At 52.5% G+C, this 20,568-nt stretch overlaps 10 protein-coding genes across 10 annotated transcripts; 7 read left to right on the top strand and 3 right to left on the bottom strand.

Annotated features, from left to right (window-relative positions):
• Positions 1–672: 672 nt before the first annotated feature.
• On the top strand, positions 673–1,843 carry PG998_011655 (uncharacterized protein; the record flags this gene model as incomplete). The annotated part of the gene is made up of 2 exons (XM_066878471.1): positions 673–937; positions 1,002–1,843. 2 exons carry the CDS (start codon positions 673–675, stop codon positions 1,841–1,843), a joined length of 1,107 nt encoding a protein of 368 aa, XP_066727525.1.
• Positions 1,844–3,206: 1,363 nt separating this feature from the next.
• On the top strand, positions 3,207–3,627 carry PG998_011654 (uncharacterized protein; the record flags this gene model as incomplete). The annotated part of the gene is made up of 3 exons (XM_066878470.1): positions 3,207–3,329; positions 3,396–3,488; positions 3,565–3,627. The coding sequence occupies 3 exons, from the start codon at positions 3,207–3,209 to the stop codon at positions 3,625–3,627; spliced, it is 279 nt and encodes a 92-aa protein (XP_066727524.1).
• Positions 3,628–4,619: 992 nt separating this feature from the next.
• On the top strand, positions 4,620–5,678 carry PG998_011653 (uncharacterized protein; the record flags this gene model as incomplete). The annotated part of the gene is made up of 1 exon (XM_066878469.1): positions 4,620–5,678. One exon carries the CDS (start codon positions 4,620–4,622, stop codon positions 5,676–5,678), a length of 1,059 nt encoding a protein of 352 aa, XP_066727523.1.
• A 1,583-nt stretch (positions 5,679–7,261) lies between these two features.
• PG998_011652 (antifungal protein) lies at positions 7,262–7,701 on the top strand (the record flags this gene model as incomplete). The annotated part of the gene is made up of 3 exons (XM_066878468.1): positions 7,262–7,378; positions 7,467–7,550; positions 7,639–7,701. The coding sequence occupies 3 exons, from the start codon at positions 7,262–7,264 to the stop codon at positions 7,699–7,701; spliced, it is 264 nt and encodes an 87-aa protein (XP_066727522.1).
• A 1,730-nt stretch (positions 7,702–9,431) lies between these two features.
• Positions 9,432–10,032, top strand: PG998_011651 (uncharacterized protein; the record flags this gene model as incomplete). The annotated part of the gene is made up of 2 exons (XM_066878467.1): positions 9,432–9,690; positions 9,803–10,032. 2 exons carry the CDS (start codon positions 9,432–9,434, stop codon positions 10,030–10,032), a joined length of 489 nt encoding a protein of 162 aa, XP_066727521.1.
• A 438-nt stretch (positions 10,033–10,470) lies between these two features.
• Positions 10,471–11,263, bottom strand: PG998_011650 (lipocalin-like domain-containing protein; the record flags this gene model as incomplete). The annotated part of the gene is made up of 3 exons (XM_066878466.1): positions 10,471–10,554; positions 10,630–10,724; positions 10,807–11,263. The coding sequence occupies 3 exons, from the start codon at positions 11,261–11,263 to the stop codon at positions 10,471–10,473; spliced, it is 636 nt and encodes a 211-aa protein (XP_066727520.1).
• A 695-nt stretch (positions 11,264–11,958) lies between these two features.
• Positions 11,959–12,943, bottom strand: PG998_011649 (NAD dependent epimerase/dehydratase; the record flags this gene model as incomplete). The annotated part of the gene is made up of 4 exons (XM_066878465.1): positions 11,959–12,224; positions 12,296–12,560; positions 12,623–12,723; positions 12,781–12,943. 4 exons carry the CDS (start codon positions 12,941–12,943, stop codon positions 11,959–11,961), a joined length of 795 nt encoding a protein of 264 aa, XP_066727519.1.
• A 433-nt stretch (positions 12,944–13,376) lies between these two features.
• On the top strand, positions 13,377–14,544 carry PG998_011648 (Secondary metabolism regulator laeA; the record flags this gene model as incomplete). Its single annotated transcript, XM_066878464.1, has 3 exons — positions 13,377–13,554; positions 13,993–14,019; positions 14,087–14,544. The coding sequence occupies 3 exons, from the start codon at positions 13,377–13,379 to the stop codon at positions 14,542–14,544; spliced, it is 663 nt and encodes a 220-aa protein (XP_066727518.1).
• Positions 14,545–15,243: 699 nt separating this feature from the next.
• Positions 15,244–16,375, bottom strand: PG998_011647 (uncharacterized protein; the record flags this gene model as incomplete). Its single annotated transcript, XM_066878463.1, has 2 exons — positions 15,244–15,352; positions 15,456–16,375. The coding sequence occupies 2 exons, from the start codon at positions 16,373–16,375 to the stop codon at positions 15,244–15,246; spliced, it is 1,029 nt and encodes a 342-aa protein (XP_066727517.1).
• A 1,702-nt stretch (positions 16,376–18,077) lies between these two features.
• Positions 18,078–20,024, top strand: PG998_011646 (ATPase- aaa-2; the record flags this gene model as incomplete). The annotated part of the gene is made up of 4 exons (XM_066878462.1): positions 18,078–18,868; positions 18,942–19,252; positions 19,314–19,522; positions 19,611–20,024. 4 exons carry the CDS (start codon positions 18,078–18,080, stop codon positions 20,022–20,024), a joined length of 1,725 nt encoding a protein of 574 aa, XP_066727516.1.
• Positions 20,025–20,568: the final 544 nt, after the last annotated feature.

Below are 20,568 nucleotides of genomic sequence, written 5' to 3'. Positions count from 1 at the left end.
GAGTGTATTCAATACATAAGTAACATTGAGATACATCAATCTACCACCCCCTTCTGGCGTGGAGGCGATGCACCTTTGGACCATGATCTGCACGAGTCGGTTCGGTGTAAGTATTCTCTAGATGATTACTATTAAGTATTGGGGGCAAGAGGGGGCGAGCAAAGTAAGCAGGATCCCATAACTTTTCCGAGGAGGGGATTTACCTCTGTAGGGCTACGTTTACAATCAGCAAGCCTTATGATTAATAGTACTTCTTCCAATTTCGTAACGGTCTTCTCAGGTTCTGGTATCTAATCTAGTAACCGCAAGTTATAATGAGACCCCCTAAAGGGGGCGCAAGATAATATAGCCTTATTGGTACCGTTGCTATAATCGGACTGAAAGTCAGCCGCGACTACACAACCCTCACTACTTTACGATAATATGTCCTGAATATACGCTGAAGGGTGCACCAGGCAAGTAACTATGATCTCTAAGGGTGTATAAGAAGAACCGGATCCGCGCTCTTATTTGGACCAAGCTTGATGCAATCATCATCACCACGACCATCACAACCATCGTCGAGAAGGAAATATTAGCTCTTCCAGTTTCTTTTCCTTCTATCCTCTATTCCAATTCCTATTACCATCTACCAATTGATCTTCTTCATAGAAACCCCCATCCAACGTCAGAATGGCTAGTGCTCTCGGTTTCATTATCAACGCTGCCGGACTTTTTGTCCCTCTTGGACTCCAGGCTAAGTATGCTGCGGAGACTCCAAAAGAGGCCACCTCTGTTCAAATCATCGCTGGAAAGGGCGGACAATCCGGGGGCAACGTCCCCCATATTGCACTCTGGGACAACGACGGTAGTCGAATTGGCCAATATCACCCAGGACGTAAGGACAAGATCGGTGACGGCGAAGTCAAGACTATCATGGTTCAGCATTCAGAGAATGGTTTGTCTTTACGCCCCCCTAGTGCATGTGGTATCTTCTCTTAAAGCTGACACCAATCGAATAGGCAACAAGCAAGCCGACCCCTACTACATCATGCTGACCAACCTCGAAAACGACGCTCTTTGCATCGCTGCCATCACAGTAGCCAACCAGAAGATCTCAGGCACCTTCTATGGCGACACGGGCGCCAAGTGCGGTCAATCCTGGTTCCTCAGCGACAACGACATCGGGTCCAATTTCCAGAAGCCCAAGTGCGTCTGGATCGACGCCGACCACTCCAACAAGATCAACGCCCGCGCCCTCAGCTTCCATCTCAACGATATGGCCCCCTCGACGGACAAGATGACCCAGTACCAAGAGAAGCCCGAAACGCTCTGCCAGAGCACTCCGCGCTTCTCCTTCTGGGGCAACCTGCTCCCCGACGGAATCATCCCCTTCTTCAACCCCAAGCTGGAGTACAAGGAGGACTCGTCCAACGGGGGCCAGGGCGCCGACAAGGACCCGGCGCGCGTCGTCGACAAGCCGAACCAGTACAACAAGGCCGTCTATATGCACCAGGGCGAGAAGCCCAAGCGGTCGTCGCCCCAGGCGCACCGCCGCGGCGCCGGCAGCGCCAACCACGACCCGTCGCACCTCATCGTCACCGACGACAAGGGCCACGACGTGCGCGAGGTCTGCAGCCACGCCAACTCGTACGGCTGGGACATCGCCTCGACGGTGCAGCAGGTCTACTGCGACATGGAGCACAAGCAGCTCTACGCCCTCTGCGGCGCTCAGGGGCCCAAGGACAACTGCTTCGACCTGCAGGCCAAGAAGATAGTGCCCAAGGGCGGCGTCCACGCACGGGCCGAGCACATTGCGACTGTACCCGGCAAAGAGTATACCTCCTTCGCTCACTGGAAGTAGACAAAGACTTGCGACTTCTTGCCGGAGCTCCAACGGCCGGTCGTTAATGGCAGTGTTAACTGGGATGTATATCAGTGTTGTATTGAGAGATAAGCTTGATATTGCCTCACAAAGAGGGGTGCAAAAACGGAGGTCACTACAAGAGGGCAACCCATGATTTTTAACATGTCTTTGCAAGTCTTAGGAAATAGTGGATTGTTTTAAGTTATTGTGTTTAGGTTAGAAAACAGTAAAGTGCAACACAATCGATGTGATCTTATACCCGGGTTTTAGTGTAGTGTGTACACTGCTTTCCAAGAGCCGGGTTTCTTCTCTATATGCGAAGCTATTACTAAAGTAGGATAGCAGTTTAAGTCCCGTATCCGCAGAGGTTCTAGGGGTAAGTTGAAACTCGTTTACTGGCTGCTAATATTTAATTAGAAGTTTCAATCTTCAACGAGCGGAAGATGGACATCGGAAAGTTGGACTTTTGACAGGGGAGCTAGCGATGGACGCCTGCCACCTGTTGACTTATAGATGGACGATATAAGCGCATATCCATAATTATTATTTAAAAGACAGCACACGACGTATAATCGGATATCTTGAGACCCAGAATTGCGCTGCAGTGTTGTGCTTATGGAACTGAAGATTTTGAAATAAAGTTGAACGAGTAGGTCGCCTGTGGTGCGCCGTTAGAGGGAAAGTGAGGAAGAAGTTACCATAAAGCCTCCAAGAGACTTGGTGGTCAGCTTCTACGATAGGAAAATCACAACTAGAGTCTGCAGAGTTATGAAGAGCTTCGTTTCTACCAATACGACATACAACCCTTTTCCTTAGTCCAAGAATTCATAATTGTATGAGTGGTGTGTCATACAAGGGGGTACTTCAGCTTACGTGAGGTCTCTATAACCAAAGTACTGGCCAAGGTGACCAAGACGGCAATGAAGGAAAATACTCAGTTGACAACGCTCATATTGGATTACATGCAGTAGGTATTACTAAGCTATTATCTTAATTGGGACTATGATGCGTCAATATATCATTGTGGTGTACGGTGGACGTCTCGACCGACTATCATAAAGAATGTCGGCTGAATGGGATACTCGCGACATTTGTAAATCATACGTAAGACCACGGATAGAATGCATTGATCGGCCTTGGAATATTGAGTGGCAAGTTCTCGCGAGGACGAGGCTGTGATTGCTAGCCACTGCACGTAAAGTACACGAACCCTTCTATAAAAGGGGTACTACGGCGCCTTCATCGATTTCCAATTTCTGCTCACCAGCAACCATCGCATCTTTAATACTTTGGTCCATACGCCACTTTACTCGCATTTTCGCGCTTGCAACTACCACTACCTTATCCCAAGCACTTCACTATGCAGTTCTCTACAGTCACCCTGTTCCTCGTCGCCGCCATGGGCGCGATTGCCACCCCTGTTAACAGCGCCGATGGCGTTGAAGCCCGGGCTGAGCAGGGCACCCTCCTCGAGTACACCGGAGTAAGCAAACATCGACATCGCTGAAATATTGATGACTTGTACTGATCTGCATCCTCTCTACCCCAGACATGCACCAAGGCCAAGAACGAATGCAAATTCAAGGGCCAGACCGGCGCGACAACCTTTGTCAAGTGCCCCACCAAGCCTAACAACCATCGGGTAAGTTCCATTTCGGCCCCAAGACGCTATCTGCTGTGGTGCCAGCGCTGATGTTGGCTTCCTCCTCTGCGTACAGTGCTTCCGGGATGGCAACAAGTGCACGTTCGACAGTTACAGCCGCAAGGTAGTCTGCACCTAGATCGGCTTTGCCAAGCCCCGGCTCTCTGTTTTGTGTCTTCCTTGCAGCGATATAGGGTGCAGACGCCGTACGGACCTCGTGGCTTGATGTGTTGTCCTCCGACTCACTTCCATCGATGAGTGCTTGGTGGATAAGTGACGAGGGTGGTGGGTTCGCGCCTAGTATTTACTCGGGTTGCGATATATTGGAATTCACTTCTGAACAAGAAATACACTCTTTTAGTATCTAGCTAGCTAGGCCTTGAAACTTCTGAATAAACTGTCATTGACTGAAACCACTGAATGCGATCTAAACAATCCCATTCCATATAAATTATATGTATGTAGTCGAGCTCACGGTGATCTGCATTGCATTAGCCGTCTGTTTGCCAAGGTGGTTTATTGGGCCTTTTGCGCAGCAGTCTCAGTATCATTCTTGTTAGGTCATATGTTCTACGTGGGCCGGCATTGAGGATGACTGCACGTATGTCAATTGGCTGAGGGACTTTTAGTAAGCTTCAAACTAGAAGGTCAATATCGATCGGCTTATGTAATAGCCCCTGAAAATAACGAGCTACCCCTATTTTTGAGTAAAATAGGGGCAACTTCTATACCTGGCTATCCATTTTGAAAATCCGGCTTTTCTGCTGTTTATTCATTCAAAAAACCGTGGCTTTCAAACGTTGTGCCATCGCTGAGAGGATCCTCTTCACAGAGTCTTTCCACTTTTGATTCATGCATGCCTCTGCCTCTTTTGTTACATTTTACGTCAGCATTTCGCGGGCTCCTGCCTTCAAATTCCTGTCCAACCCACACCAAAGGGCAGCGGCCCAAGCCCAATGTGGAGACTCAACCGTTTAACCTGGAGAAAACCAAGCCCTATTAGTATTGGTCATGATATGCAGCGGTTCCACCCATAGCAACGCGGTCAAGTACGCCTCTATATTTAATGCCCATGCTCATACTGAACTCAAAAGGAAAACACATCTTCCCAATTCCACTGCCAACTTCGAAATGCACCATCTCCGCGATGCCCTGCTGAGCCCCTTGCCCAAAGGTCCTCCCGAGCTCACCATGCTAGACAGTGCAGCTTTGGATCAGCAGGATGTTCGTGAGTGCGTCGCCCGGGGCGAGCTCGAGGAACTCCGGGGCGCCGCCTTTTACAACCGCACCTCCATCGTGACGGAGCGCTACTGCGCCCTGGGAGACGGTGTGGACTCGCTCGAAGGCTACCTCCACTCCTTGTGGCACATGTACTACCAGCTCGGCCGCCACACCCCGCACGAGACGGCCGAGCAGGATCGCCTGGTCCTCGACATTGTGCGCATCCAAGGGCTAGGCCCGCTGACGCGACCGGTGACGAGTTCCTACGGGATCGACATTGCGCGCACGGTCCAGGGCACGCTGTGGAACGACCTGCCCTTCTTGGCCACTGACATGACGGCGTTCTGGATGGAGAGCTGTGCGACCATGTCGGGCGCCCAGCGCCTCAATCTGGCCTCCTTCCTGGCCAAGCTGGCGTCAGCCCGTATCGGCCAGGATCGCGTGTGCCAGATCGCGCTCGTCCTCTTCCGATCGGCGTTCGAGGAAAGGCGAGACCTCTGCACCCCGGATCAGCCGGATGACGCGGAAGACAGCCACCGGCGACTTTCCAGCCTGGGTATTGCACATTTGCTGCCCGCGGCCTGTGCGTGGATCAAGGAGGCGAGCCACAATCTGATTCTGCTCTCGGACGTCTACTGGAACGACTGCCCCAGCACGATTGGCCAGGGTGGTCAGATGTTCACCGAGTCGGAGCTCGGGAAGCGCTCACCTACCGGATTCACCCCGTGGAGATGGATGTATTGGCTGAAACGGCTCCACGAGATCAAGGAGGAGGCAGAACAGGCCAATGAGAAGCGTCTGGGGGAGCATGCTGCCGAAGCCATTGATTTCATGGTCAGCAATGCGAAGGAACGCAACTCCGGGATCATTAGGGCTTACCAAAGCGGGGGAGAAAGCTTGGTTAATGACATGCATTTGGCATGCCTGGGTAGTTCAAGTAGCTCCACGGCACGGAAGGATGCCGATTAGCACACGTCCACAAAGCTTGGTTTTTGCACCCCTGTTTCTGCTTATATCCCTCTGTTTGGAGTATTTGATTCCCTAAAGTGGCCGTCATTATCTACGAAGGCTTCATGTCAACTGTTATTACTTACATGGGTAATGAGGGACAACACCACTTCTCATTTCATATCAGAGATGCGCAATCTTGGATAACCACAGGCGTTTGCAGGTATTAGCTGTAGTCAATAGAAAGAGAAGGGCATGGGGAGTCGTTTCTCACCACTGGAGCTTTCGAATAAGACTCACGTTATCCCCTTCGCTGCTTACTACGGCCTCCAATGTGGAGAAAGGTTCTACGCTTTGATTCGTGCCGTTAACTAAGCATGTTTAATGACCCAGGCGCAGGTCCTCCGCAACATCTCACCAATTAAGGATGTCTAGGTTTATTAGCTGCATTACGCAATTAAGGAGATCCATCTACCGCTTCCTTTTTTCTTATTTTAGAAGTCTCGACTTCTAAGGAAATAGGACTCGACCTCGATGTGCAGACGTATCAATAAATCTTCCAAGATCTTGGTCATGCGCTACTTGTTGAAGCTCAGAATCAAGTATCAGAAGTCAAAATAGTACGCGATAGAGGCGGTCAAGCACCCCCTTCACCTGAGCTGCCACGAAGGCCACCTTAGAAAGTACTTGAACTTTGAGGAAAGAACCACGCCACGATACACTCAACGGGACCGAAATCGATTCGAGTCATCAGAGTAACAGTTATCCAAAGCAAAGAAATCTTGAACGGCGATCTGCCTACCCCATGAGCCCCAACACTCGTCTGACCTCAGCATGATGAATCAGGCCCATAGTAAGCAATGCATAATGGAAATGCTAATTGGCGCTAATCTGACTGTGTCAAGTATACGCCGTTTATATACAATTACGTGATGGCGCCCCTTTGTAATACTCTGACTGCGTCTGCTATTGAAATGTTATATTGTGGAGGCTTACCCAGTGATCCATCAACAACGCCCATCATATGTTCAGGACTTTTTTATCAGCTACTAGCTACAGGACTGTCCAATTACTTCTTGAGTTTCTAGTTTTCATTGCTTCCGGAGCTCTCGGTGCGCAAGAAGGACGGGATGGACACGCCCCCTTCCTATCTCGTTGGTTGACGGCATATCGTGCTGAGACAGCTTTGGCTAGATGATGGCGTGATTGGTATAGTAGTTACATGGTGGAGATCCATGTGCAGCTATATTTATATCAATCGCGAAAATGTGGCTTTTGGAGTGTTGCACATCATGTTGTTCATGACTGAAACAACCCGGTTAGCCAGTCCAAGGCACATGTTGCGTTGGCTGACAGCTCGACATCGAATCGAAGAAGTAGGAACAAGAAGAGAAGGAACATGTTGTGAGAAATTGCGTAATGCGGGAGCAAGAATCGAGAGCAGAAGTTACGAATCGTCTCCAAACGTTGTATAAAAGGAGGCTTCATGGACACATCATCTGGATCTGGAACTCACTCTCATCAGCACCAGTCCGCAATCAAACACATCTTGATCTATCCATTCCAACGACACCATTTCCACCACCATCTCAACATCATTCACCATGCAGTTCGCCACCGCCGCACTTTTCCTCTTCGCCGCCATGGGCGCGATTGCCAACCCTGTTGAGGGCAACTCTGAGGGCATCGACGTCCGAGCCACCGAGACCATCTTCCACGGAGTAAGCAAAACACCATCATTATATACCTTAGACATTCTCCAAGCCAGAGAAAAAGGACTACCGCTAACTGCTTCGATCTTCTTTCCAGACCTGCTCCAAGGTCAAAGATGAATGCAACTACAAGGGCGAGCACGGCAAGCTTCACCACGTCAAGTGCCCTCCCAAGGACAAGGTATGTACTTTGCAGCCCCAATTCATCACCACGAGCTGGTTACTCCTCAATATTGACGCGTGCTGATTCATAATGCCATGTCCTTTAGTGCACCAAGAAGGGCGCAAAGTGCACATTCAACAGCAAGGACAAGAAGGTCATCTGCCACTAGATCGTGTCTGGGGAATTTCAAGTTGTTCGTCTACTCCTGATCTTCCCTTATGGGAGAACCAACGAGGTACGGTACGATAATGCTCGCGACCTATTGCATTGCCGTCGGCAAGATTTCGGACAAGGACTACTTGGAGAACAGTACCAGAGGTATGCGTATCTGCCTTTGGGTGTTTTAGGTGACTGCTGGCGTGTCACGACAAAAGTCATCGAGGGTGGTGGAAAGAACACAAAAAAGCAGAAAGAGTGAACCAGATTATCTGGGTAATCACTCTACTGTGAACACACTCGTTTAGGTATTAGGCTAGCCAACCCAATGCTTGTCAAGCAACTACCTTGAGAGACCAAGTGCAAGTGAATCCTGTATCTAATCCCATCTACAGACGCATATCGCGAGGCGGAGGTGATATTCACACCCACCTGCATAATAGGCAAGACCAGCATACGTATGATGAACACGACGCACTATCTTGGCGGTAACCATACCTATTCGTCGGTGTGCATCTGATGTGTTGCCGTAGCAGGAGCCCAAGATAGAGTGCTCGAGTAATATGATCTGCAGTCACATCATGGCTGAGCTGGGCCAATCGGCGTAAAGGAAGCCTCAGTGGACATTTGCACGCACACGTCAACGGCATTGGCGGTGCGGTCCGCTCAGGGGCGCGGGCTAACCACATATCATCACGACGGCCAATCATGCCGCTGATGAAATCAACCATACATCATCGTCCAACGTACGCTAAATGATGCTCTTTCCTTATTTCGACTTCCACAACCAAGGTTGTTGGAGCAAGTTGCGAAGAGTCGTGGCTCAGATCCAGGGTCGCCCCACCAAGCTAGCCCCTGAGCCAATAGGCCGTGCTGGCGACTATGCAAATCGCGCTTGGCAGACAAGGTCACCACTATATGTTTCAGCCGTCACAACGTGGCTGTGTCTCCGTTTTGGTGTCGTAGCAACGCTTGGCTGCATAGAATTCAAATGTGCGTTGTTCATCTCGCTACCTCCCATACGCCAACACTGACATATACCGTTACCACTGCTGGCGTATCCATCCCATATAGAGGAAATCAAGGGAAACGTAAGACATTGCGACGGAAGTTACCTTGAATTTGCCAATGCTTCGTCAACGTTATAGCCCATTCAAGTAACTTATTGATCTCGGATGAGGAGATGATTGGCTGGTTGTGCCGGACCCCCGGACCCTGTCGATCATGACTAGCCTGTCGACCCTATGTTTTACGCTTTTTCGGTGGGGCTTGCCAAGTTGTATAGCCTTTTAAGGGGATATGCAACCGTCTTAGATCGAAATCTACATGTCCTCTCCGCGAATTGGGAGTGGAAGGGGGCTTTCCTCCCCCGCCCAAGTCTGAGCCGAACTCCCACCCGGCGAAGACACAGACTCTGCAACCTTATGCAGGGCTGTACACTAATCCTTACATACATACTATCCAGCAATACGAAGTACACCGAGAAACCTTGCTAGTCATGGTCATGGGACGGAAACATCGAAGATCGCACTGAATGATGGCATTGCCGCATACCCGTTATGCAACGTGATGGGGAATGGACGAGTATATAAGAGAGCCAGATGCCCAATGGTCCACTGTCGTCTGAAGCATCATTGCAATATCGACTCATCTTCCTGACTCAGCCATTGACCACCTTCATCTAACTACCACTCGTTACGGGACAATACTTACAATCAAGCAGCCTCCCCTCCAACAGCCAATATGCAGCACACTATCTTCTTCAGCCTCCTCGCTCTGGCTCCTCTCGCCTCCGTGGCCGAGAACACAGTCGACTACGATGACGTCCCGGGCAACTGCGTATCCGTCTGTGCATCCACCGTGGACCTATCCCAGCGCTGCGACCAGCAGACCAACGGCGACAACGACTACCGCCGCTGTTACTGTGGCAACACCGACGCCCAGAAGAAGATGAACGAGTGCGCGAGCTGTGTCAAGGCCAACGACAAGGACAATGACAATGGTATGTCTACCCGACCTTCTTGGCTACGCAGCAGAAGAGCCCCTGTGCCAAGGCGAATTGATCGGATGACAATACCCTTCGAGACGATACTGACCCAGAGTTGCGCTTGTAGATGTTTCTGACCTGATGAAGGACTGCGGCTGGTCTTACGCCGCCATCTCAGCCAGCGGCTCGCCTGCGACGACAAGCGTCGTTGTCGTCTCCTCGGCTGGTGGGTCTGCCGTGACCACCTCAACTACGTTGCCGTCTGGGACGACTGCTTCACCGGCAGGCGCCCCTCGTGCCACCGCAGTCGGCGTCGGCAGCCTCGTGGCAGCTGGGCTGGCGGTGGCCATGATCTAAACGATGGGGCTTGGGCAATTGCAGGAAATAACGCCATATTTACCCACCAGCTATCACGCCTTCATGAATTACACGTTTTCATGTCTGCTTTTGCGTTTCTCTCCCTTTTTCTCTTTGGCTGGCTGGTTGCGCTTTCATGTTGCATTAGCATTTTCTTTTCTGAATTGCGCTCAATCTTTTGGTTTAGGGGAACCTGTACTGTCATTATCTAGTAGACCATATAAACATATTACCAATGTAGCCCGCTATGCTTATTAACGAGACGCTACTCTTGGGTATCTAGTAGGCATTCCTAGACATGGCACGCCAATGACGCCTACTGCGATAGAGGTCAACAGCCACTAGGTGTCAAGAAATAGACCCCCTAAAACGCGGTGGCGGGCGGGACTCCCTTAACACGAGGTCACAAGTCCCCCTTTCCACCGCAGTTGCCTGCGCCTAGGTAAATTGACAATTCTCCTGGCTCACTCTCTGAACCTTGGCTAAGTTCGTGCCCAAGGAACCAGCTTCCGCCAGCCATGTCTGTTTGAGGTTTTAGCATCGGTCAACACAACTACGGGGCCTAGAACAGCATTAAGTCTGAGTCTGGGCACTTACCTCAACATCCTCCTCGGGCGGGTGCTGGGCTCTGCTGAGCAGAAAGAAGCCATCGAAGGCAGGCGCCTGGACTATGGCATAGTCACCACCATACTCTGCAGCAGAAACGTGTCAGCCGGAATCCATTAATATCCCCAAGACCTGACGCCCCATGAAAACCGGGCAAATAAGACCTACTCTGCACAATGTAGTTGGGCCCGGGACAGGTGACGCCGCCGCCCGGCACGGACGGGAAGCGGACCTGGAACGTGCCGCGGGCGCCGTAGGCGGGGGCGACGGGGCTCGCCTCGCCGGCGATGGCGTTGCGGAGGCCCAGGGGCAGCTGGCAGACGTTCTCGACGCTGACGGTGCCGTTGGGCGTCAGCCCGTACTCGGCGTACGTGCAGGCGCACGCGGCCGTGAAGATCTGCGGCGTCCCCGCCAGCTGGTACCACCGGCCCGTGTAGGCCGACAGGTCTTCGGGGAACGCCGCGTCCGGCACCGGGTAGTAGCACGACCCGTCGTAGACGGCGTCCACGACGGGCGCGGGCGCCGCCGCCTCCCCGCGCGGCGCGATGACGGGCTGGGTGGGGACGGCCGCGATCAGGTGGGCGGCGAGGCCTGTGATTAGGAGGAGCGTTGCGATGGGAGACATGATGGTGCGAGGTGTTAGAAACTAGAAAAGCCAAATATGTGCGGTTGCCTGGTGCACTGGGGAACGTGAAGTAGAGAGCACCACCGTAGGAACCTCGCCGCCTTATATATCCTCAAATGTAACTCATTGGCATCATATTGAATTGCCTAAATAATACTATTGCTACCAACTTCGACCGTGTTGCCGAGGTAGGTACATAGATCGAGCTGTAAACAAGCGCGATCTCGTCGTCAGCCAAGCCGGATGTCGCCCAGGTGCGGGATGTGCGGAGGGTGGGGGGATTATCCTGCGTTGCTACCTCCCCCGCTCTGCATCCTTGGCTGTGTGCCCGCCGCGATCTCGTTGCCGCTTCTAGACGTCAATATCTTCTAACCATTTTAGAGCGTAGAGCAGAATTGGAGTCAGGGGTAAAACTTGTGCACAGCCACCCACTTTGTTTTCTACCATTTCTTTACTTCAATTCACACTCAAGATAACTGGTCGCAAGTCAATCAATAGCGTGCATCAAGGATGCGCAAGGTCTTTGTGGAGAATCGCTTATCAGATTAAGACGACATGTCGTGATTAGTTCCTAGCAGCGTTTTCCCTCTTGCCTCACCAACAGGGAGAACAACAAGATTGAGGATGAAGTCGGTCGTCGCGCTTGCAATTTTGACCCAGGACAGCACTTTCTCTCTTAAAATATTTGGTCTAAACTACCTTCTCACAAGCCTCATTAAGCCGTATGCACCCACACCTGCCGTTCCCAACAACCCAACCCAGGTGAGTGCCAATTTCCCGAATATGGACTTGCCAATCTTGTCAGCGGTTTCGGCGTCATTGACCTGCGGGAAAGGCTCGTCCGGCATGGGCTTGCCTAAGAACTTGCAGAGCGGTGCCCATCCCTCCTTGATATCCATGACGAGCAATTGCTTCGGCGGGACAATGCTTCTTACCCAATCATTGTGCACTTCGATGAGGTCTAGAAGAGAGGCTTGGTCAGCAGGATTGTCGCTTTTCTTTGGTCTTGTCGTGTTGAGATCATGCGCTTACGAGGTCCCATGGGGGTGCCGGGTCCATTGGCTTTTGCAAGAAGATCCACGGCCGTGTTGCTCCAATGGTGAACAATGCTGGGCATCCACCGAATGGCGGGCATCGGGGCTGCAAACAATGGGAGCCACCATGGTGCCGCATAGCTCAGATTGACGCCAATGCTTTTCCACCACTTGGTCGGGTCCCGTGTCACCAGCACAACCTTGACGTCCGGGTAAAGCTCGAGAAGCTCCGGGAGGAAATCGACATTGGGCATGTCGGTACACTGTGGATGGGGGATATTCATCAGTCCTGCGCTTGCTGTTGGGGGCCCCAAGTGGTACCTACGCCGACATAGCCCTCTACTTGCTGCCGTACCAGCTTCAATACCTTCTCCTTGTCGCCTGCCTGGCGCGCCTCGTAGGCCTGTACCCAGCGCTTGGGAAACGCTAGATGGACGGTCAGCCTCTGGTATCTGGCAAGTTGAGGTGGGACAGAACACTAACAGTCTTCGCGCCAGAGAAGATGGCCGCCGCCATGTTGGACCGGCCCTTTCAGGATCTGCTCCAGCGCAATCTGCATCGAGGCCGTACCGGTCCTGGAATAACCGGCGCCGATCACCTCAAACTTGGTCGACGCATCGCCCGGCTTGGATGGTACTCCTCCCATGGTTTGCAGCTGATTTTCGAATGTGGAAGAGTCGTTGCCGCGTCTCTGTTGAAGTTGAGGACAGCACAAAGTTCTCACCGAGCCAGCGCGAACGGGCGATTGGTGGGGAGATTAAATGCGGCGCAGCTGGACCACACCAAACATCATGCGACCCGCGGCGCGGCCCAGCACCTTCTGCAGGCGCCTCCCCATATTACAAGGGCCCCTTGACGGTCCCGGAACTTCCCCTTGGTAGAATCGGGGGTGAGAGGGGAAGCGAAGGTCCGAACCGAGCCTGAACCAAAGCCCTTAGGTAGCATCGCACAATTGGCCCGGGGCCATTCCTAATGCAATGCGACCATACATGATTTTTTCAACCACGATCAACACTTTCTTCTCCTGGCCCATACTGAACAGCGTCGGTGAAAACAAATCGCTTCACAAATAAGGAAAGATGACACAGGAGGAATCGGAAGAATCGAGACCCTTCATACCGAAGACCGACACGCCAAGCTACGCCAGGGCGAAACAGGTTAGGCCGCTCTACGAGGCTGGCGATGGCGACACGGTCGCGGATCTCTATTCGTACGTGGCGGAAGACGGTCGCACGTACCAGGGATACATGCCCGGCGGTAAGATGGCTCCCAGAGCCGAACCGACGTCTTGCGGGATGCGCCATGGCTGACCATATATTGTGGCTTCCAAGAATACATGCTGCCAAACGATAGCGTAAGTCGAGTTCCCAATTCGGCCCACCCACGATGGATCTACGTTAGTAGCCGCTCGGGACAAAGTGGACATCCGCTAAGACCCCAGACTCGTTCTCCATCTCGTAGGCGGAACAAGAGCGTCTCGGTTTGTGCCCGAAGAACGTCCCAACACTATGGGACGAATGCATTACTCATCGAGTCCGACACGCAGATTTCTCTCATTTGATCTACCGGTTGCTGCTGGATAACAGACTGGCTGCGGCCCCGCTTCGGTCACCCGAGCATGTACTCGATAGTAGGTCACCCCTCCTTGCGCATAAAGACATTCGAATAACATGCTGACTTGGTCAGTTGGGACAGGGACAGGATTATGGGCGCTGGAGTTCGGTGAGCCTAATGACACAAACACACGATGGATTCGTCGTGGACTAAAACTCGAGTCGCACCATTCTAGCCGAGGAGAACCCAACATCCGAGGTCATCGGGACTGACCTGAGCATGATCCAGCCCCTCCCGTGGACCCCGAACTGCCAGTTCGTCCTCGAGAACTCCGAGACGGACGAGTGGCTCTACCCCCAGAAATTCGACTACGTGCACCTGCGCGGGGTGCTCTCGTGTTTCAGCGACGTGCGCACCGTCATCCGGCGCGCCTACGACCACCTGGAAGCGGGTGGGTGGATCGAGTTCCAGGACGGCGTCTTCGAGCTGGAGGGACACGAGGACGGCTCCTTTGAGAACACGGCCCTCCAGCGGTGGAACGCGCTGCTGGGCGAGGGGCCGCGGCGTGCGGACGCGATTTTGCGAAGGCCCGGCGTTACAAGCAGCACCTCCGCGACGCCGGCTTTGTTGATGTCCAGGAGCGCACCGTCATGGTCCCGGGCGGCCCGTGGCATGACGACGATGACAAGATGAAGGTCATCGGGGTCTACACGGCCAACGTCATGTTGACAGGGGTCGTCGAGAGCTTCAAGCCGTTTCTTGCCTCGGCGGGGCTGTCGCAGGCCGAAGTAGAAACGATCACAGCCGAGGTCCGACGTGAGATCTTAGATCCCAGCATTCGCTGGAGTATACCCTTGTAAGTGACTTTTCGTTTCCGTTGGAAAGCCATTAGTCGTTGGGGGAACAATAGACGACTGACGAGCACCCCGCTGGGTGATGATTATAGCTATATTGTGTATGGTCGGAAACCATACAACGGAGAAAGTGATGTAGACTAGTACAAAGATGACTGGTGAAACAGGCTCCAAGGTTAGTGGTTTGGATGTCAGATGGTCCCCAGGGTTACATGACATCGCATACATAGACTGCGTGGATAGTTACTGGCGATATGGGTTAGGGAAAGGAATTTAATGTCCCACAGCAAATTTTGTAGAGAATAGATGCCAGTTGAAGAGCCCACTCATTAAATAATGATGGTCTTATTAAATACTCTCATAAGCCCAACGGGGTGTGTTCGAAAACGGGACTCTACTGCACAGCCCAGTAAGATCAAAGCTACATGGCTAAATATAATTAGATAATGGCTACTGGTAAGTTACACACTTATACCGAATGCATAATGAGATCCGTAAATTACTGGTCGTCTTGTGGTGCTTTAGAAAAGACCTTCCTTCACGATACGATCGACTCGACCCCTGCAAATGACAGTTCCGCCATAGTCTCTTCCCACAGCCGTTCACCAATCACTTTGGCCTCTTCCGAGTACACCAAGGGCGCCATCCTACAAGCGCCATCCCATAAGTCAGCGTTGTCGCTTCACCATCGCTGTCGTCATCATAGGGGCAGGAGATGCTGAGCAAGAAAGAATGTGTAGATAGACTTACGGCCTTATCTCGCAGTCCTCAATGTACTGCCCATGCGACCGGGCGTCCTGCATCGTCGCCGCGCTGACGAGCGAGCGCGCGCCCACGGCCGCCGACCGGCCCATGAGGCGCATGAAGACGTTGGCGGGCAGGCCGAGCTCGCGGTTGAGTCCGGAGCCGTGGCAGAGGCCCGGGTTGGCGCAGTTGATCACGGCGGTCGAAGCGGGCACGCGCCGCGCCAGCTCTGTCAAAAAGAGCTGCCCCAGAAGCTTGGTGGTGGCGTAGCGGTCGAAGACGCTGAAGCGGGCCTCGTCGTCGAACGCGGGCAGCAGCGGGTCCTGGCCCTTCTCGCCGAAGCTGGCCCACGCCGCCGTGTCCGACGACACGATGACGAGGCGGCCGGGGCGGCGGGTCGGGGTCGGGGGCTGCTGCTGGAAGACGCGGAGCAGGAGAAGCGTCAGGAGGGCGGTGGACAGGTAGTTGGTCTGCACGTCTTCCTCGTGGCCCGTCTCGGGGTTGCGCGCGAACGACCCCCGGTTCACGCCCGCGTTCAGAATGGCGATGCTGAGCGGCGGTGTGATTGTCTCGGCCCGCTTCGCGAAAGCGACGACGGAGTCGTAGGAGGCGAGGTTCAGCTTCCACACCTCCATGGCTTGGCTGGCGTCTGGCCGCCCGGCCATCAAGGTTTCGCGGGCGGCCTCGCCTTTCTCTTCGTCGCGAACGGCAAGAATCAGCTTGCTGACGCCGAGATCCAGGAGCTGTCGGCAGCATTCCAGGCCGATGCCGCCGTTGGCACCCGTCACGATGGCGGTCTTGCCGGCGAGGTCGACATCGTTGCGCGAGACGGCGGGCGGTGCGCCGGAGAACTGTCGTCGCACAAATTGGAGCTTGCTTGCTTCCTGTTCCGGCGTTATGTTGAAGGTGACTGCTGGACTCGCCATCTTGAGGGATCAATATGCTCTGCTGCGGGATGTGGCGGTTTGTGGTATGTGATGAGCTAGCTGACAACCGGGGTTCTGAATGGAAAATGGGTAGGCCATATTTGTTTCTTATAAAGGTGTAAGGGAGAGCCTGGAATGACGACAAGATAGCTCTGGGGCTGTAGGATTCGCCCAGCCAGACACCGGATTACCAACCAGCCCTGTCATCAGGTGGCGGGGCATTTCCGGCTGGCATGTAAGGGAAAACACAGTGTTACCTGAGCTACTCGTTACTGTGACGTCAGCGCTGTAGCCAATCGCGTAAGCCATGGCGCGACCATCTAGAACTGGATCGTCCCAAAGCCACATCGGAGATGGTTTTGCGGATAAGAGCCGAAGACCACTAGAAACGCCAATAAGCGCCATACAGGCGTCGACACACTCAAAGACAGTTTAACAGCTGCGAAGCTGGCGAATACCACAACCCCAAAATGGAAGCACAACGCCGCCATAAAACGCACTGTGCGGGCAGTCCTAGCGCATCGGACTACGGTCATCTCGGTACACCGAGCAACGTCAGCCGAGTGCGAGTATATCCGCAAACGCCGTAATAGTTTTCAGTCTTCCAAAGCTTGGTATAAATTACCACTTGGAACATATCATAGTAGGCTGTCCGCTGCACAGCTTTCTGTTGAAACTGCCTGCTGTATTTGATCAACGTTATTTAATACATCCGTTTGAATGGCCTTCCTTGGGAGGAACCGGGAGAATGGGGGAAGTAAGCTTAGGGTTTCTACCTCATACTGTCTTTCCTTGGTTCATTTCAGTGTCGGCACGATGGTACACACACTATAAGGCCCCACTAGAACATCGGAGCTGATGCGAGAGTATCAATGCTATCCGAATCTCGAATCATGTGGCCTAGAAGGTTCTGAGAGGTACTAATGCAGGAGGCCCTCCATCTGTGTAACAATAGCATGTGCGTGCAAACAAGAGTGCTACAACATCAAACAGTCATGCCTTTCAAATGTACTCTTCCCTTGGAACCTGACAATAACTCGACCTTTCTAGATGCTAAACTGAACCATAAAGATTCACGCTGTTTTATTCCCAAATCTCATATAATTGTGACAACCACAGCCAGTCGTTTCTACCGTGCAATATCTATCTATTCTCTTAAATTTCAGAAACGTACAGGTGCCTTAGTTGTCTATACCAACTTTCAATACCCTCAAAAAGCATAGTAAGTTATCATATCACATTCCATTCCATATTGTATTAGGCTGAAATTCGGGTTATACTAGTTGCGAATTCTAGTAAAGGTGAGAGAGGAAGATAAAATCATGTTGGATATGTCAAGAGCCACGTCTGGAGACTGCTTCGGCAAAATTGGTGAACTCATGACGCAGTGTAAAAATTTGGATTGCTTCATGGCCTACATTATCCTAGTGGTCTGTGTGAACCACTCGCTCGCGCATGCATTATCACGAATTATGTCGCTAACCAACTAAATTATAGGATAACGGCGGTAGCGTTCCGAAGGCTATTTCTTCTTACAAACAGCTGGTATGTCCCAAGCCAGCACGAAGAGCCAATACGACTTGACTAACGAGTGTAGGCTGCCTCAGTGAAAACATTGAGCCGAGAAGAATTTTGGAAACGCGTTTCGCCACCAACGAACCCTATGTCTAAGGTGGTGCAACCTAATACAACAACTGAGAACATGGTAGATGAATGGGGTGATATTATTGATGTGACGAACGACGAAGAGAGCGACATCGATGATGAGGATTGGAATTTCGAATTGCCGCGTATCCCCAAGCCGAGTCCCTCTCTACAGAACGTACAGCCAGATGGATCTGACCGATTCTCGTTGACCGATTTGGTGGGCGCGATCCAAGCCGGCGAGTCCGTGGAGCGCATCCGCAACTACCTGGCTTACCACCGACGAGGCGATGGGAGCGAGCTCAAGCGTCTGATCAACGAGTCGGTTCAAGGTTTCCCCGCCTTCTTCTACGTGGTAGAGACTCGGAATCCTGATTTGATCCGGCTGTGGGCGCGGCATGGTGGTGACGTGAATGCCACCTATGGTACCTTGCGTGTGCCTCTGCTGGGCTACGCGATTGCCATCGGAGGGAGCTTCCGGGATGATACGAGACTCGCCGTGGCCACGCTGCTCAGTCTCGGGGCATCTGTCGATGTGATACCCCGAGTCTTTTATGACCCACTGGAACAGGATTTGCCAGAAAGCGGTCCATTGGAGGCCGACCTCGCAGACCTTGAGGACGCCAACAAGCTATGGTGTACTCCTCATGCCCTGCTCAACCTGAGCCAGACCTTGAACTTCTGTTTCACGACCAGATACCACCTGCACCTGTCATCACTGCTCAAGGGCTACAGTGGCGCACAGAAGCAAGTGGCTGAGATGCGCAGATCGGAGGATATACTAGGTCTTCCATACTATCTCATTGGACAAACCACTGCATCGATCTTCCTGATCAACACTATGTTACGGTATGTTTTCCCCCAGACGTTATGTATATCCCTTTCTTCTGATATTGCCATGATGCTGACTAGCTTGATGTAGAAACCTCGCTATGCCCACGAAGCGACCCATTGTCATGATGTTCGCTGGGCCAAGCGGGCACGGCAAGACGGAGTTGGCCAAGAACTTTGGTAACCTCCTGAGTCTACCTTTCCACACGGTAGACTGCACCGCAATCCAGTACGAAACGGACCTGTTTGGGCCCAGAGCACCTTATATAGGCTCTGATCAAGGTTCGCCACTCAATAACTTTCTCGCTAGCAACAGCGGTCGGCGTAGTGTAGTATTTCTTGATGAGTTCGAGAAGACCGGTGACGACATCCGGCGAGCCTTGCTCATTCCATTCCAAGAGGGTATGTATAGAATATTTCGGTGATGTCAAGCCTGATATTGACAATTTTATCATTATTTTAGGATCCTGCCAGGACCGTCGAAATCTCAGCTCGGTAGACTGTAGCAAGACCATATGGATTCTTGCTACCAATGCCTTCGACAATACGATCCACACATTCTGCAAAAGAAACAAGACTGTCATTTGGGATTCTAAGAAAATGCGTGATACTGAGAAACTTATTGAAATCCTCAGTAAGCAGATCAGAAAGGAGTCCGAGGGTAGATTCGGGGTGAGCTCTTCTTCCCCGCAAACCCATCTCGCGGATATGCGAATCACATGACGCCCATCTAACGTACTAATTTTCCCTCCCACCTCAGGCCCCCATAACCGGTCGCGTGACCATGTGGGTGCCCTTCCTCACATTCTCGCCCATCGAGCAGGCGGTCGTCGCGGACAAGTACGTGGCCGACTTCGGGCGCGAGGCGACGCTGCCCGTGCAGATCTTCAACGACGAGGCGCGGGACCGTCTCGTCGGCAACGTGGACCTCAGCATCCGAAAGGGCTACTCGCTGTGTGCAGCGCTGGCCCGCGGCTACGTGCAAGAGCTCGGGGCGCGCAGTCTCGTCGCCGAGGTGGATGAGCAGGTGCGCGGTCCGTTGGTCGACGCGTACCTGCAGAACTTGGACGAGATCGTCGAGGATGGCGGCGTGACTCACTGTTTGGCCAATGTCGACGCCGATGGCGTGATCGGTGTCTCGTGTGTAGTTCCAAAGAGTTACGAGAAGAATTAGGTCTAGGCTTTGATCAATTGGAGTAATCTGGCCCGAAACCCTCTATATTTCGGGCCATGATAGGCTAGCTAGTGTTGCCCCTGGACATAATGGCACTTTGCCTCTGAAACAGATACAAGAAGTGAACAAACTACCAATCTCTACCATGTATGCAGTCGTGAGAAAATAACCAAACTCTATCAAAGAGACTGCAATTGAAGTTGTTATCTGGTCTGGCCATGCCACGGGTAGCATTTGCCACTGACGAAGCCCGTGTTGCGCGTTTATACGTCAAGAGAGACCCATGCGAGCCACTAAACCGCATACACACCGCCTGTAAACAACAAGCCCACCTGGCATGACTGCTGCCTGCCGCAGTTCATTTCTACACCACAATCTCTTCCTCCATCGTCGTTGTCGTCCGAAATGGCTACAGCAGCATCGCCAAGACCACCTAAATCCAAAAGAGGCCGTCGAGAACATCCAGGCACGAAGCACCCCCAATGGCCCACTTTCCACGCCATCTTTGTGAATACACTTCCTCGCCTCCATTCACTTGGCTCCT

Source organism: Apiospora kogelbergensis, assembly GCF_038363985.1.
Source record: "Apiospora kogelbergensis strain CBS 113332 chromosome Unknown utg000007l_segment0_segment0, whole genome shotgun sequence".
NCBI lineage: Eukaryota > Fungi > Ascomycota > Sordariomycetes > Amphisphaeriales > Apiosporaceae > Apiospora > Apiospora kogelbergensis.
Note: the sequence above shows the minus strand (reverse complement) of the source record. Positions and strands in the feature narration are given on the sequence as shown.